At 36.7% G+C, this 16,731-nt stretch overlaps 1 protein-coding gene across 1 annotated transcript; it reads right to left on the bottom strand.

Moving 5' to 3' along the window:
• Positions 1 to 615: 615 nt before the first annotated feature.
• LOC127631732 (uncharacterized) lies at positions 616 to 14,646 on the bottom strand. Its single transcript, XM_052110013.1, has 10 exons — positions 14,554 to 14,646; positions 8,484 to 9,877; positions 6,330 to 6,901; positions 6,129 to 6,193; positions 5,827 to 6,041; positions 5,069 to 5,310; positions 4,834 to 4,977; positions 2,394 to 2,553; positions 1,509 to 1,556; positions 616 to 1,344 (listed from the first exon to the last, which is right to left on the bottom strand). The coding sequence occupies exons 1-10, from the start codon at positions 14,556 to 14,558 to the stop codon at positions 1,085 to 1,087; spliced, it is 3,105 nt and encodes a 1,034-aa protein (XP_051965973.1). The 5' UTR covers positions 14,559 to 14,646; the 3' UTR covers positions 616 to 1,084.
• Between the last annotated feature and the right edge of the window lie 2,085 nt (positions 14,647 to 16,731).

Here is a 16,731-nt window from a genome sequence, read left to right as displayed (position 1 = left end):
GTTCAGGCTTTATAAGCTATATTATTTTCTGTGGTTGGGTTGTTCTTCTTACTTTTCCACCTGGGAAAGGTCTTGGGGTTTTGAGGTCTATACTGCAAGTTGCTAGCCAGCTTGCCTGTGGTCACTGTCTCCTAACTCATTACTCCAATGGCTGTTTTCTTGGACAGGTGGACAGACAAAAATTCTATGTCTGGAGTAGATGTAGTCATCCATCTGCAAGAGAAGAATGTTGGTGGGTCTTCTAGATCGATCTTCTAATCCTCCTCTTCTTCCCTTATTTGAAGCTGAGATTTCTGGCGCTGGCTCTGTGGCTGCCGAGACATCAGACGCTGGGTCTGCAACGGCCGAGACTTTATCCATGCAGTCGTTGGCACAGCCGCGTTGTCCATGGCAGGCGTGGGCGCAGGCTCATGGTCCTTAAGGGCAATATCACTATAGTCCACCAAGTGACACAGTCCACAAAATTCCACAACATAATCCTTAAGTGGACATTTCCCATGGCATAAAAGGTTAAGTTAAACTACTGGGTTCATGATAGGGTAGGTCATGTATTCTGTAACGTTGCTGGCAGGCAGGAGCGGAAGAGGATGATGAAATAGTGAACACAAGTGCAGTTTTATTAACAGTGATAAAATACTAAACTAAACAGAAAGACTTACCAAATCTTTAACTTGACTTGGTTATAAGCAAAATCCATGTACAGGAACTAATCATGAAGTGACATTACAACCGTACTTGACAAGGACAAAGGCAAACATGAGGGCTTAAATACAAAAAAGGTCAAATGAGATGACAAGACTAAATCAAATATAAAAAAATAAAAAATACATCTGAATACTTATTTACAATTGAGCTTTTATCCCATACCATAAATTGAAACAAAGCCATTGACTCATAATCACTCCAATCTAAACATTATTGTCAAATTACACTGCAAAGCAGGACACCCCATAAAATGTTTAACACATTTGAGACAATTGTGACAATTAACATGCTTTTACAAATGTTAGTTATACCATAGCTTACATATTAATACATCAGTTTGTCTGCTGATTGAGTGTTCATTTCACATACACGAGTAGTATTAGTCATTGTCTGTTGTCATATCTTTCATAAGAATGGTTTCATTTTTGTGAAGCGAATCAAAAAAGGTTTGTTTTGATAAAAGACCTTGTTTATCTGTAATATCGTAGATGGCCCTCGTTTTTTTCTGTGATGTTGTCATTGCTCTGATTTCACTCATCTCTTCTGGTTCAATGAATTTATCAAGGTCATCTAAAATGGGATCAACATTTCTCACCCTTTGGATGAGTTTGCTTTTGTTTTCAAGCAGAAAGGATGCAACTGTAGAGGAAAATGGGATGTAGTCAACATATCAAAACTAAACAATTATTCATAAGAGTTACATTAGTTTTTGAGACAAAAAAAAAAAAGATTAAAGATTAAAAAAAGTTCTAAAATAGCAAATGAAATAAATGGCTAAGATTATGTTAAGATCATGTGCTTACATTGCTCATCAGATGATGTCATCTGTTTGCTTTTTTCTGCTTTATATTCTGTAAGATAAAAAGTAATTATTAACCCAGTTAACATTTTGTCATTGACTATACCAGTCACTGGAGGGATTTATGACATTCTGAATCATCTTTGCCACAGTGAATATTAGTATTTTCTTGATTAAAAAAACAAAACAAAAGAGCTCATATGCAATATGCATGTAAATCAGTGCAAGGGCCCTTTATTGTCTCTAATTAACTGTGCAATGTTGTATTAGCCTTGTTTATGACAAATTGAAGAATAACAGAATAGAACAAATTAAATATTTTGCTACTATTTCCATCATGCTGGCATTACTAAATTGTTTAGATCCCCATATTAAACCATTCACAACTTTGTAAAACTGATAATTATACAGCTGCATCTCATTAAAGTTGTAACTTTACCCTTTTAATTAATGACATTATGAATCCATCTTCTCTAACTTGACTGTTGTAATCATGGACATTTTTGTGATGTCTTAAAATTTGTAAATTTACTATAATTTTACAAATGATAAATGGCTAAATAGAGGATAATATTGTATTTTTTACCAGAACATATTTAACATTTTATCTGAAACTAAACCATAATGCCCACATAGCAAAGTTGGACATAAATTAATTTTGGCATTGCCAAAGAAATTACGCTTGTAATTATCTCTGAGACTTAAGCTTTAATGACACAGTTGCCTATAAATAACAGGGATGACACAGTCTAATAAGCAGTAATTGGCAGTCTAGTATGTATATTATATACCATATAAAGAGTAAACAATGTCTGTGATTCCCATTGAACTTCCCAAAATTGTCATTTTTCCACAATTTCAGTAACACAATATGCACAGCAATGCTTACCTTCGAGTGGTACTTCAAGGTTCCATACATCTTTGACTATTCCTTTTTTGGGGTCTCCCTTTTTGAGCCATAATTTCACATTCATCACGCCATCCGGCAACTTTATATCAAATGTTGGATATAAATGTTCCCAAGGAACGGTGCAGATAAATTTGGTTGCCTTGCAAAGAAAAGAGAAAGCCAAGTATTCACGAAGAGGGATATGTTAATTGATTAAAAGGCACCACAATAACAATCGTGTACGCAAGTGCCTAGCATACTGTGACAAGAAAATTATGCGAACCCTTTGGAATAACCTGGTTTTCTGCATTAATTTGTCATAAAATTTGATCTCATCTTCATCAAATTCACAAGTATAAACAAGCTAGCAACACACAAACAATTATAATCTTCATGTTTTTATTGAACACATCCCATTAAACATTCACAGTGCTGTGGAAAATGTAAGAGACTCCTTGTATTTCATAACTGGTCGATTCCTCTTTTGGCAGCAATAACCTCAACCAAACATTTCTGGTAGCTGTGGATAAGACCTGCACAACATTCAGAAGAAATTTTGGACCATTCTTCCTTAAATAAATGCTTCAGCTCAGCCATATTCTTATGAAGTCTGGTGTGAACTGCTCTCTTGATGTCATTTCACAGCATCTCTTTTGTGTTAATGTCTGGGCTCTGACTGGGCCACTCCAAAGGGTGGATTTTCTTTTTTTCATGCCACCCTGTAGTAGATTTACTTGGATGTTTAGGGTCATTGTCCTGCTGCATCACCCAACTTCTACTGAGCTTAAGCTAACGCACAGCCATCCTGACATTATCCTGTATATCTTGATGAACTTGGGAATTTTTCCCTCGATGATGTAAAGTGCCCCTTCACTGTTGGGATGATGTTTTCATGTTGGTATGCAGTGCCCATTTTACGCCAAAGGTAGTGCTGTGTGTTCTTCCCAAACTATTCAACCTTAGTTTTATCAGTCCACAAAACATTTTCCCAGTATTGTAAAGGTGGTCTTTTGCCAAATTCAGGCATGCAGCAATGATTTTGTTGGAAATCTGCAGCTTAATCGTGGTGTCCTGCCATGGACACCATGCCTATTTAATGTTTTATGTACAGTATAGTAGTCTCATGAACAGTGATTTGAACCAGTTCCAATGATTCCTTTAAGTCTTCAGCTGTAACGCTAGGGTTTTAATTTTCATCTCATTGAGCATTCTGTGGTGTGCCCTTTGAGTCATCTTGACTGGAAAGTCACTTATAGGGAGAGTAGCCACAGTATTAAATCATCTCCATTTATAGACAGAGCCCTTTTTTTTAGATCTCTTTTTTCCTAGGCATGGTCCACGTCCATAGATGCTTCTTGTTGTTTAGGTGCTTTTCATAAGTCAAAGTAGCTCTATCACCTACCTCCAATTTCGTTTCATTAATTAGATGCCAGGTTTGCCAACTCCCACATCTAATTAGCTTTTGTTGACCTCATTAGCCCATGGGTTCACATACTTTTACCAACCTACACTGTGAATGTTTGAATGATGTATTCAATATTTACAAGACAAATACAATAATTTGTGTTTTATTAGTTCATTTTTGTAACTAAGATGAACATTTTAAGACAAAGTATACATAAATGCAGGTAAATCCAAAGTGTTCAAATACTTTTTGCTACTGTATATGTGAACTCCTTTAATACTGTTTAAAAAGCATCCCAGGTGGAAACATCATGAACTTGATTGAGAAAATGTGTATAAAGCTGCAATTTAGACAAAGCTATTAGGCTACTTTATTAATCATTTATTTTTTATTTTGTTTAGCACTTTTGGTCACAACAAAATTCCCATTCCATGTGTTATTTTGTAGACTTTAATATTATAATTAAAAGAGAAAAAAATAAGTAATCTATTATAACTATTCAACATTTAATTTTCAATTGTAATAAAAATTGTATTGGATTTAAAATATAAGAATTGCCAGTGATTTCCAACTTTAAGGAATACTCACTTTTTCAAAAGTATAAACACAAGTCAAAGGTTGTGTGTAAACATCATTTTAGTGTGATAAAATCACTTATAAACATTTTCTTACATCTTTGTTTCCATCATGATGCAATGTCAATAAACTCTAAACTGACTGTAAAAATGACAGTTTAAATAACTTTAGAGCTCAAATAATACATGAGATTTAACAGAAGAATGAATGTAAGTGTGTTTATAAAATTATAAGCTTCACATTTCTGACTTTAAACCCTCCAAAAATTGCCCCCATTCACTTCAATTGTAAGTGCCTCACTGTAACTTTGATATTTGCTTTTTTTAAAGGAGGGACAAGCCTAAATAATTTTTTGTGGTAATTGTGTTTGAGAAACCTCACATTATTTATCATGCATGTAGTAGGAAATGTTTGTCATGCCTTGTGTTATGTCTTGTGCTTGTACTAATACATACTGACCACTGGTTGTAACGTTTTTACTGGCATCAATGAACGTCCATGCTCATCTATAGTATCACAGGACATGCTGTACGTACAGTTAAGTTTAAGCATGCAATCACACGGTGATTGGATTAATTGATAATTTTTATTCAATTTTTTCACCTAAAAAAACAAAGTAAAGATAGGGTTAAAAGCCAGTCAAAATGACAAAGAAAGCCTAAACTACATTTACTCAAACCTCATTATGGCTTACTTCTTTAGGGTTCACGTTGCGTGGTTGTAGGTACACATGCAGCCTATGATAAGATGGTTGGTAGAACAGCATCACTTGTCCATAGATCCTATTCTTAAACCAGTTTAATATCTTGGAAATCCAGAATGATGATGTTCCTTGGATGCTCACTGTCACATGTGTTCTTGTGACATTCTCAGGTTTCAGAATATCAACAATGTGATTAGAGAAACGTATAACGGTCACAGAGTGGTGTGCATCCTCTGCGATTAAAAAAAGAAAACATTTGACATTTTTGCTGTTTTACATTGGCCTAATATTAGGCCTGTTTCACATGCACACATAAGCAGTGTGTAGCTAAGCCTCGGCATTTCTGGGACACTACAATGAGGAATTATTTTAATGATAGTTTTCGCAAACTACTAAAACTGTTTGGATTCAGCCAGACTAAGAAAGTGCTGTTTGTGTGCATGTACATGTATGTAGTAACTGCATTATATCCTTCAACAAGACAGATTTCCTTTTTCAAACATTGGGTAGTTTTAGTAGTAGTTTACTTCATTATTTTATGTGGTTTCATAAAAAACCTATATTGCAAACAAAATAATGCTACGTGCAGCAAAAACAGGCTCAGCTGTGAAATCCATCTTTTATTATGCTCTGCACACACTAATTGTAGCTGCTTACAAGCACCAAGTAAATATGTACTGCTTATGCATGAAGTTGAAATAGGTCTTATTCAGAGATTAAATTCAGTAAATCTCTGATTGACAACTCACCAATGGAGGTCTCGCAGTGAGGCAGTTTGAGTTGAGAGAGCTCACCCTGAACACATTTGATGTCATACAGAGGCCCTGCTGGGTAACAGTTGGCGAGGGCTGGACAGTTTCTTCCCTGAAGAACAGTGTTGTACAACACCTCCCCTTCTCCCAACATGTTAAAACCAACCTGTGTAAACTCACATTGAAACCAGCCTGCATTACTGCATCGTAGCCTGTTTGATCAAATAAAAAAACACACACTCTTGAATGGAAACTGATACACTTTTATAGCTTCCACCACCTGTCTCTAGACACAATACCTGTATTTAGTTTGTCCATCCTGAACAATGATCTCTGGAGTGAACAAATCTTTTTTGGCTGGCCCCTGTACAAAATATAAAGTACTGCATTTTGACCTTTTCTATAAACACAGAATTTTATTTCAAATTAGACCTTCATAAGTCCATTTATTTAAGAGATTATCAATGAAGCATTATGAACGCATTTAATAAATTACTTACTCTTAAGACTTCTGAAGGGGATTGAGAAGCTCCATCTGAAATCTCTGGTAAAAGCAGATGCATTGAATTATTTCTCCTAATCATCCTTAGTATCATTTCTGGTGCAGAGCCAGAGATGTAGTATTTGTATCCACATTTTTCAAAAATCCACTCCAAAACTTCTCTCTGAGCTCCAGTATATTCATTTATACTACAGTCTCCTTCTGTAAATACCACAATGACATGATTCCAGAATTTCTCTCCAAGAAACTCTAAATCTTCAAGAATCTCTTTGGTCTTCTTTGTGAATTCCCCGTGATCAAGACGGAAGGCGAGTAGAACTGCATGGGGTCCAGGAGTGAGAACACATCTTTCCCATTTAAGAATCCTCTTGGCGTCGCAAATGTCAATCTCTACCACGTACGCACTTTTCTCTTTCAATTTGCCTCTGACAATCTTAAGTCTGTTATCGCCAAACTGTCCTTCATCACAAATCTTTGATTCTTCTTCAAAGAGCAGATCAACAACAGATGTTCCTTTTTCTTTGAAGTCCATGAACCAAATCCTGATTTCTGTGAGAAGAATGCTTTCACCTATTTAAGAAATATACACATTCTTCCTGAATAATATGCATTTTGCAAGTTGTATGTTTGCATAAAGAGAACTATGGGGATTAAAGGGAAGCAAATGTGTGTCATTTTTGTCAGTTTACTTTCTTGTAGAGAGAACTGACCAATGGCAGACAAACAAAGAACACAAAAGAATTTTAGAAGAATATTTTGGCTCTGTAGGTCCAAACAATGCAAGTGTATGGTAACCAGAACTTAAAATGCTCCAAAAGGAGATAAAGGCAGCATAAAAGTAATTCATACAACTCCAGATGTTTAATTAATGTCTTCTGAAATGATCCAGTTGGTTTTGGGTGAGAACAGACCCAATTATACCTTATTTTTCACTGTACATTTATCATTGCAGTCTCTACACACGATCATGATTTCAAGCTCGATTACACTTCCTAGTGATTGATGAATGCGCCGAGCGCTAGATGGCACTATTCACCTTATGCGCCAGAGAAACTAGCAAGCAACCATTTTTAAACATTTGTCTTTGAACTTCCGGTCTAGCGGTTGCTTTATAGGAATCTATGGTGTTTATGTCAAATGGATTTACAGGTTATAGAGTTGTCAAAGGTTATCATGAGTATTTTAAAGTGTTTAGAGGATGTAATAACTGGAAGTAGAGCGGGGAGATTTTAAAATAAGAGTACTTCATTCATAAATTCACCAGATCTTCACCCTGTGGACGTACTGATGTGACTGTGCTCATGAAACTCCAAGAGAAAACACAAATTCATTAAACACATCTCTGTACCATCTTCTAATGTCATTCACCCATCGTGTTAGAGTTAAAGGGAGCAGATATTTTGGGTGTTAAACTGGGAGGGGTGCTACTATATTTATACACATACACATAAACACACATAAACATGTGAAGGTATACATTTAATTTATATTCCCTTTACAACTGTTTTAATCACATTTAAGACTTTAAAAATGTGGTGTGACAACTTTCATGTGAAATAATACAAGCTGTCACTGTTTGTTTGAAATGTCATGTCAACTACACATTTTAACAAATTATTAGTTGAAAACTTTACAGTGACAGAAAAACACCTCACTAGCATTTTCATGTAGTAAAGGGGTGGTGTAGACTCACCATCAACTCTTGTGCTCTCACAAATAATCAATTTTGATTGACTCTTCTCAGTAGCTTCAATATGCACCAGAGGTTAAGAGACAAATCTCGGAAACGAGGAGCACTGAAAATGGGCGGGGCTGAATAAGGTCAATTGGAAGTGTAATCGAGCTCGAAATCATGATCGCCAAGGAGACTGCTGTTAAGATGTATAGTGAAAAATGTGTTATATTTTGGTCTGTCTTATGGATTACTTTTACGCTGACTTTGTGATTTTTGGAGCTTTTGGTGTTCTGGTCACAATTCACTTGCATTGTATGGACCTACAGAGCTGAAATATTATTCTAAAAATCTTTCTTTGTGTTCAGCAGAAGAAAAAGTCATACACATCTGGCATGGCATGAGGGTGAGTAAATGATCTATCTCTTTAATGTGAAAAACTACATTGGGAGTGTGGTACAATAGAAAAACTGTATTTACCAACAGCAAGGCCATTCCTTAAGGCTTTCTCATAGAACTCTGCAGCCTGGAGTGTTTTACCTGCTACTTCATGAATGAATCCTTGTATGTAGCATGCCGTACTGTCATTAGGATCTTTCAGCTTTTTAATTCGACATTCAGCAACCCTTTTCAGCCTTGACTCACACATCTTGCCTTCTGCTGATTCAGGCTGCAGCCTCAGGCCTTGCATGAAGTTTTGTATGGCTAGTTGTTCAGAATGTTTGGTGTTGAGCTGGTACTTGCCATACGAACAATACACAGACTGCAGATGTTGCTTTCTGTAAATAGCCTCTTTGAATGCTTGTTCAAAAAGTCTCTCAGCTTCTGAGATAGAACCATCCAGTCCATAATGTTGTGCCAGATCTGCCATAGCAATAATGAACGAAGGCCTTAAAGAAACAGCCATTTTTAGATGATCGATGCACAGTTTCAAGTCCGACTTGAAATTTCCATCTGCTTTATATTTCTTATTTTTGTAACACAATGCTAATTGATGGTGTATGAAGGCTGAGCCTGGGGAATCCTGCAGTGCTTTTTTCAGTAGATTTATGGCCATGTCCAACGATTCCAACTCACGAAAGAATTTTGCTGCATATCTCATGACATGCGGGTTTTCAGGAGACTTCAAAAGCGCACTAATCACCATCTTTATCCTCAGTTCAGTATGTGATTTTTTCATATCATCATCTTTTTTATCATTTTTTTGGTCAACATTTCTCAGGGCCAGCAAAACTAGTAGAACCGCATCATCTGTATTAAGCTTTATTGCTTTTTGGAGTTGTTGTATTGTTGGCGAATCTTGAGAGTCAGGGTTCTCGGTTGTTGTACGGTACAGTGCAATCGCATAGCCTGTATTTAAATCGCTGTCATGTGGGATCATTTCAAGGGCCTGTCTAAAGCATTCTTTTGCAGCATTGTAATATTTGTAAGAGAATTTAAGAAAAGCCCAACCCTTTTCTCTGAGCACCTCTAGAGGCATGCTATAGGTGAATCCATCCAAACATTTTCCATTGGTCCTTTCTAACAGTCTCAAGTAGTCTTCACATTGAGAGAATTCCTTCATATAATAGTGCAACCAGGCAAGGTCGCCATAGGTCACAATAAGAAATTCATCGCTTGTCTCTTTGTAGTACTCTTTTGCGAGCTGCACAGATTTCTGCAGATTTGTTAGTGCTGCCGGGAGGTCGCCGTGAAGGTAATGAATAAATCCAAAGCTGCTGTAAGCCCGTGTTACTCTGTTCTTGCCGGATTCCATCCGAATCTGTTCCTCCAGACGATTCTGTAAATCGAGGAGATTAAAGTCTTCTTCTCTTAGAGACCAAGTAAAGTGGCACTCCTGCTGAAGCAGTCTGGTTTTTAAATCACCTTCAAAACTGAAAGTAACAAAAAGGAAGGACAACACACTTTAGAAGGGAATTCTTGAGGGTTCACATCCTTTTATCTGTTTATATTTGTATAATTCTGATCATATAATATATTTGTATCATTTATCGATTTTATTTAAATATAAAAATTGGAATTTATCATTTGTACTGTATATACAAAGCTATTTACATGATGCTGCATCTACGCTGCCAACAGTATATGTCCAAGACCAGAGGAGTAGATTACGGGGGGAATTTTGAGTAAACCACGTTACTACTAAAGACAGTTATTACCTTTATTAGAGAACTGCTTGGCATAAAATAAACCTAAATTATCTAGCGATACAGAATGTCATGGTAAAGGAAAGATTAGAATTGTTTTTGATGATCAAATTTAGCATGTCCATAAATATTCTATTAAAAGAACTCATTTTATTTCCAAGCAAACAAGTGTCATGCTTTACTCAAAATCTATCGCCGGGCCAAGCTCCTAAAAGAATGAAGACGAATGCCGTTTCATGGAGGTGAAGGTACATGGACCCCCGGTTCCGGTTGCATTTGTGAACAAAGCTGAAAACTGTCCATTACTAACATACATCGACTACACACATAATTTTTAAAAGTTCAAGGGAAACTTGAATGAGTTTTCTGTAAATTCCACTGATACTATTTTAGAGAATGGTCTAAAAAATTAATTACAACATTGTGTATGCCTCGATAATAATATGTTCCATCATGTTCTTTTAGCTCTTCGCATCATCCAACAACACTACGCTAAGCATAGTCAAGCATATCTACATAGGCGGCAGCCAATGAGCACAAGGATTTTCTTCGACGTTTAAACACAGCGGACCATGTCATTTCAACATGGCCAAACACACTGAAGAGGTGACCCGCACCATGTATAATAAAAACACTTATTATAGAAAACTTCTATGAGTACAGTCTTCATCTCATGTGAGTGTAAAACCTTCAGATCACTCTTCACAAGAGCACAATTAATTTGGAAATGTGTAAAACTTTTTATATTAGCCACAAATGAATGAATGCACCTTTAAAGAAGGTAGATTTAAACCGAAAGATTGAACTATGGACAAGGCCATAGGTATATCTCCTATTTCACATTTATATTGGGGCAGGTTGTCACATGTGTTTTAAATGTCATAGGTTTGTACAGTTTATCAATTACAATAGGGCTTTTCACACTTGAAATTTTTAACCCATACTTAAGCCTGGCTAAACACAATTCGACATCATCTTGTTTCATGTTAAGCACAGAATGACAATTCCAAATAAACTCAAAAGAAACATCCCCTTTTCAGGACACTGTATTTTAAAGATCATTTTGTAAAAATCCAAATAACTTTACAGATCTTTGTTTAAAAGGGTTTAAACAATGTTTTCTATGCTTGTTCAATGAACAATAAACAGTTAATGAACATTCACCTGTGGAACGGTCATTAAGAGACTAACAGCTTACAGACGGCAGGCAAATAAGGTCACAGTTATAAAAAGTCAGGACACTAAAGAGATCTTTCTACTGACTCTTAAAAACACCAAAATAAAGATGCCCAGGGTCCCTGATCATCTGCATGAACGTGCCTTAGGCATGCTGTATGGAGGCATGAGGACTGCAGATGTGGCCAGGGCAATAAATTGCAATGTCCGTACTGTGAGACGCCTAAGACAGTGCTACAGGGAGACCGGAAGGACAGCTGATCGTCCTTGCAGTGGCAGACCACATGTAACATCATCTGCATAGGATCGGTACATACAAATATCACACCTGCAGGACAGGTACAGGATGGCAACAACAGCTGACCGAGTGACACCAGGAATGTACAATCCCTCCATCAGTGCTCAGACTGTCCACACTAGGCTGAGAGAGACTGTTGTCATCGCCTATGGGCACAAACCCACCTTCGCTGGACCAGACAGGACTCCGATTTATCTTTGAAGGAATGAACGTTACACCGAGGCCTGTACTCTGGAGCGGGATCGATTTGGAGATGGAGGGTCCGTCATGGTCTGGGGTGGTGTGTCACAGCATCATTGTACTGAGCTTGTTGTCACTGCAGGCAATCTCAACATTGTGCGTTACAGGGAAGACATCCTCCTGTAGGTACCCTTCCTACAGGCTCATCCTGACATGACCCTCCTGCAAGACAGGAATATCAGCTGGCCAGTGAAGAGTCCGGTGGTCAATCCCATTGAGCATGTCTGGGACCTGTCAGAGGGTGAGGGCTAGGGCCATTCCCCCCAGAAATGTCTGGGAACTTGAAGTGCCTTGGTAGAAGAGTGGGGTAACATCTCCAGGTGCAGTCCACAAGGAGATGCACTGCAGTATTTAATGCAGCTGTTGGACACACCAGATATTGACTGATACATTTGATTTGGACCCCCCACCCCCTTTGTTCAGGAACACATTATTCACATGTCTGTGAAACTTGGTCAGTTTCTATGCCACTGGTTTAATAGCTGTTTGTTTTTGTGTGACCATGGAACCAATACTTTAAAGTGATGGTTCACCCAAAAATGAAAATTCTCTAATCATTTACTCACCCTCATGCCATACCAGATGTGTATGACTTTCTATCTCTGTAAGTCCATACAATGCAAGTGAACAGGTACCAGAACTTTAAAGGTCACAAAAAGCACATAAAGGCAGCATTAAAATAATCCATAAGACTCCAGTGGTTTAATCCATGTCTTCAGAAGAATTATGATAATTGTAGGTGACAGATCAATATTTAAATAATTTCTTTACTATCAATCTGCACTTTCACTTTAACATTCTTCTAATTTTGTTTTTGGCAATTCACATTATTTGTGCATATCGCCACCTACTGGACAGGGAGGAGAATTAATATTAAAAAAGTACTAAAATATTGATCTGTTTCTCACTCACACCTATCATATCGCTTCTGAAGACATGGATTTAACCACTGGAGTTATAAGGATTTTTGTTAAGCTGCCTCTCTGTGCTTTTGGAGCTTCAAAGTTTTGGTCACCATTCACTTGCATTGTATGGACCTACAGAGCTGAAATATTAAAAAAATATTCTAAAAATCTTTATTTGTCTTAAGCAGAAGAAATGTATTCACTTCTCACCCTCGTACCATCCCAGTAAATGATGACCATTTGCATTTTTGGGTGAACGATCTCTTTTAGGTGTGTCTGTACAGAAATTGGGTTTCAAAAATAAACCTACCCAGAAACATATTTACTGGAGTAAAAAGTGTGACAAATACCCCGGTCTCTACTATTTTAAATAGTGTACAGTATGTTGTAAATAGGCTGCCTTTATGTGTTTCTGCAAAACAACACCACTATAATAAATTAACACATCCCCAATGTCTTGTACATTTGAGCACATATAAATCTGTAGAGAAGTAGAAAGGGTTGTATTAAAAATCGCTTCTGGTTCATTGTACAGTATTCCCAGAGCAGGGTATAGAAGATCTCTAACAGATCATTCTTAGGGGATGGAGAGCACCCTCTTTTAAGGAGTGGTGCACAGAGATGGGCGGGTGGCAGCATTCAAGGAGGTGATATATAGTAAGCTGGGAAAATGGGATTTGTTTAATAGGAAGTGGGGTAGATATTTGGCCTATTTGGAGGATTCTCATGGAAGGGCAGTGGAGAGGGATCTCTAGTTTTAAATGTGTATGTGCATTCTTATAGTTTTTTGAAAATAGTCGAACCACTGGAGTGCTTGTTTGTGTCGGGGGAGGGGTGGGGGTGGTGCTTAATGTATATAATTTAATTCTGTATTTTCTGTAAGTGTTTATATGTCATAAAATAGTATTGTGTGAGGATTAGAGCGAAAAATGTTTATGATAATTTACTCATGATTTGAGTGAAAGGGGATAAAAGTCATTGTTGTTTTAGCAGCTAGTGTTCATTCCGCCTGGAAATTGCCATGTACAACAGCCCACATACAAATAATTTAGCAAAACGTTGTTATTGTAACATGATTCTTTGACCCGGTTGCAAATGTCAGAGACAGTAAAAAGGCGACTTTCAAACGAATCAAATTTATCAACATCCTCTCTCACACCATCTACACTCTTGATTTAATTCAAACTAGGAAAAAGGTTACTTTTTAATACAATTTAAACTTGAATACTATTTTACTTTCACTCACGTATGTTTGCGGCTAGAAACTTGGACTTTTCACTCAGTATCCATACTTTCACTTAAGTATAATTTGTTACACCCCAGGCTAAAACAATGTGTGACGTCAGTAACTATTAAGCTGCGCTATTTCGCCACTGACTGGTTAACATACTATTTTTAATGATTTATGGGTTTAACAGTTGTGATTTCCAATCTAATTCAATAGCTTTCTAACAAAACAGTAATAATCATGTAAGACTTTTCTATATAGAAAAGGTTGCCATCTTAAACGAATTCACTTTCACATTCATTTTCTCACAATCGAAAGTCTCTGGTGAAATGTATACCACAAATAGGCTATAGCTTGTACAATCACTCACTATATTTAAAAAAAAAAAAAAATCCATAAATATTAGGCTAACAATGTGATCATCACTTAATCTATAATGTATCCAGTGCAGGTTTAACACAAAAATGCTAAACGGACCTCAAGCTTTAGTTAACTTTATGGAGCACATGCACTTTCCTAAAACATTCAATGAATATTAATACAAAAACAAACCCACCTCATTTTGCGCCCATTTTCTACATCAAAATACGATGAAAATACAAACGGGGCTGAGAGTTATGGAGCTTCTTCAGATTGCACCTGTATCTACCTGTACCACAGTGACGTCGGAATAATCTTCTTCCTGCTTCTTGTTTTATTGGCGTATAAAATAAAGTTAAGGAAATAACTTTCAAAATCTTACACCGATACTACGTTAATATTTTTCTTGTTAAATTTAAAAAGGATATTGATTTGAACTGTCCTTTTTGCAATACATTGCCTGAGACCTTGTTTCATTTATTTTGGCATTGTGCTCATGTAAGGAAATTTTGGAAAGATTTGACCAGATTTATAATTGATAACATTGAACCCACTTTTTCTTTATGTTTAGATAACGTTATATTTGGTTTTACTAATATCCCCTCAAATAAAAAAAGTTTTGCCTGCCACTATTTAACATACTAAGGAGCCTCTTAATTCTTGGTGCTTTTCTTCCTTTTGTGTGTAGCCTATACAAATGTAATATTTGGATTGCAGTTTTAAGACATAAAATAAATTATTATTATTTTAATTATGATAAATTGCCTCCTTTGGCTCCTTTACTGCCTATTTTGGTAAACAAACACATCAGAGGGAATTCATGCTTTTTACACCATTCATCAACTTTAGTTTTATATCTTAAAAAACATTAACAGTTGTGCGGGGGAAAACTAACAGCAGTGGTACTCATTTAATGTTGGTGTAGGATACAGACCATTGTAATAAATACTGTATATGTCTTTGAAAAACAACATGAACCTTTTTCAGGATTTTAATTTAATTTAGGGCTTTGACCAGCTAATTGTGACTAATTATGGGGCTTGTTAAACAGACCTCTTTTTGTTTAGACATTAAGCACTCAGACATATGTACACAGGTGATATTACCCTTTTTGATGAAATGTACAGCCTTCCAAAGACTGTCAGGATTAGAATGAAAGTTTGTAATTAGGTCAGATAGTAACTGATTTGACTTTCCTGACAGCATCCATCTAAAAAAAAATCCATCTTGAAGCGTCTCCTTGACAACAGCCATCAAATCCATACACTATATCAGTCATAAATAACTATATAAATACAAAATAAAAGTTTAAATTGCACTTTAATAAATCAATCCATGTCTTTTCACTCTGTTTTATTATCAGAGACAGAAATAAAGCAGGATGACCACTGCTCCACCCGGCTTAATTTTTGCTAAGGTGCTGGAAGCATCAATGAGTCCAAACTGATAAAAGAGATATCAGCACACTTAAATCTATGCAGTGTATCAGTTTATTAAGCTTCCGGTCTAACAGACCTTCATCAGAGCATACATTACTCAACATTGGATAGGCAGGCAGAAATAACCAATCACGTTCCAGTCACTGGCAGTGCCAACACATCTGTGCACGCCAATAGACTGTAAGTCTATGTGCAAACCCTGATGACAGAGGCTCCACTTCCTGTGAATTGAGGTTTTGAGTACTGAATGGCGTACTGTGATGCATGCCAATAGAAGCCTTACTTGCCCCTTATAATAGTACAATGCAATCTAATCACAAAGTAAATGGGGATTTGAGAGGGATCAGGCTTGAGCCATCATAAATCAGAAGTCCCCAGATCTATAAGAAAAAAGCATCTCAGAACAAAGGGCTAATGGAGAGTTATCAGGTGAGGGGCACCACAAACCATAGACCCATACAGGAGAGATGAAGAAAAGAAACATTTTGGATTACAGCACAACACATATCAAAATCCACGTTGAGGATTTTCCCTTGTTGTTTGGCACTGGGCACAATTGCCAGATGGATTATTCCCATCTTTTAGAGGAGCTAAAATATTCTGTTTAGATCCTGCCTTAATGTTAGCTCTGCACCAGCTTATTGCATAAGTTATGGACCTCTTCTATAGACAAAGAGGGGAAGATCATTAAAATGCTGGGTATGCTAATGCTTATGCCGGATCAGAGGCCAAAACAGGCCAGTGTTTAAGAATAGTGTTCTGACAGAGTAACTTTTACCCTATTTGACACTTTTTTGTAAAAGATCAAACTGGAATTTAAATGCACCTTGGTAAGAGTCATCAAAACACTGTAAAGAGTAGGCTCTGTCCAAAACCTTATTCATTGCAGCAGCTTTCTTTATCAATTAGTTCCTCATTAGAATGACATCTGAGCC

Source organism: Xyrauchen texanus, chromosome 3, assembly GCF_025860055.1.
Source record: "Xyrauchen texanus isolate HMW12.3.18 chromosome 3, RBS_HiC_50CHRs, whole genome shotgun sequence".
NCBI lineage: Eukaryota > Metazoa > Chordata > Actinopteri > Cypriniformes > Catostomidae > Xyrauchen > Xyrauchen texanus.
The sequence above is the reverse complement of the archived record's forward strand: the minus strand, read 5'-3'. Positions and strand labels throughout refer to the sequence as shown.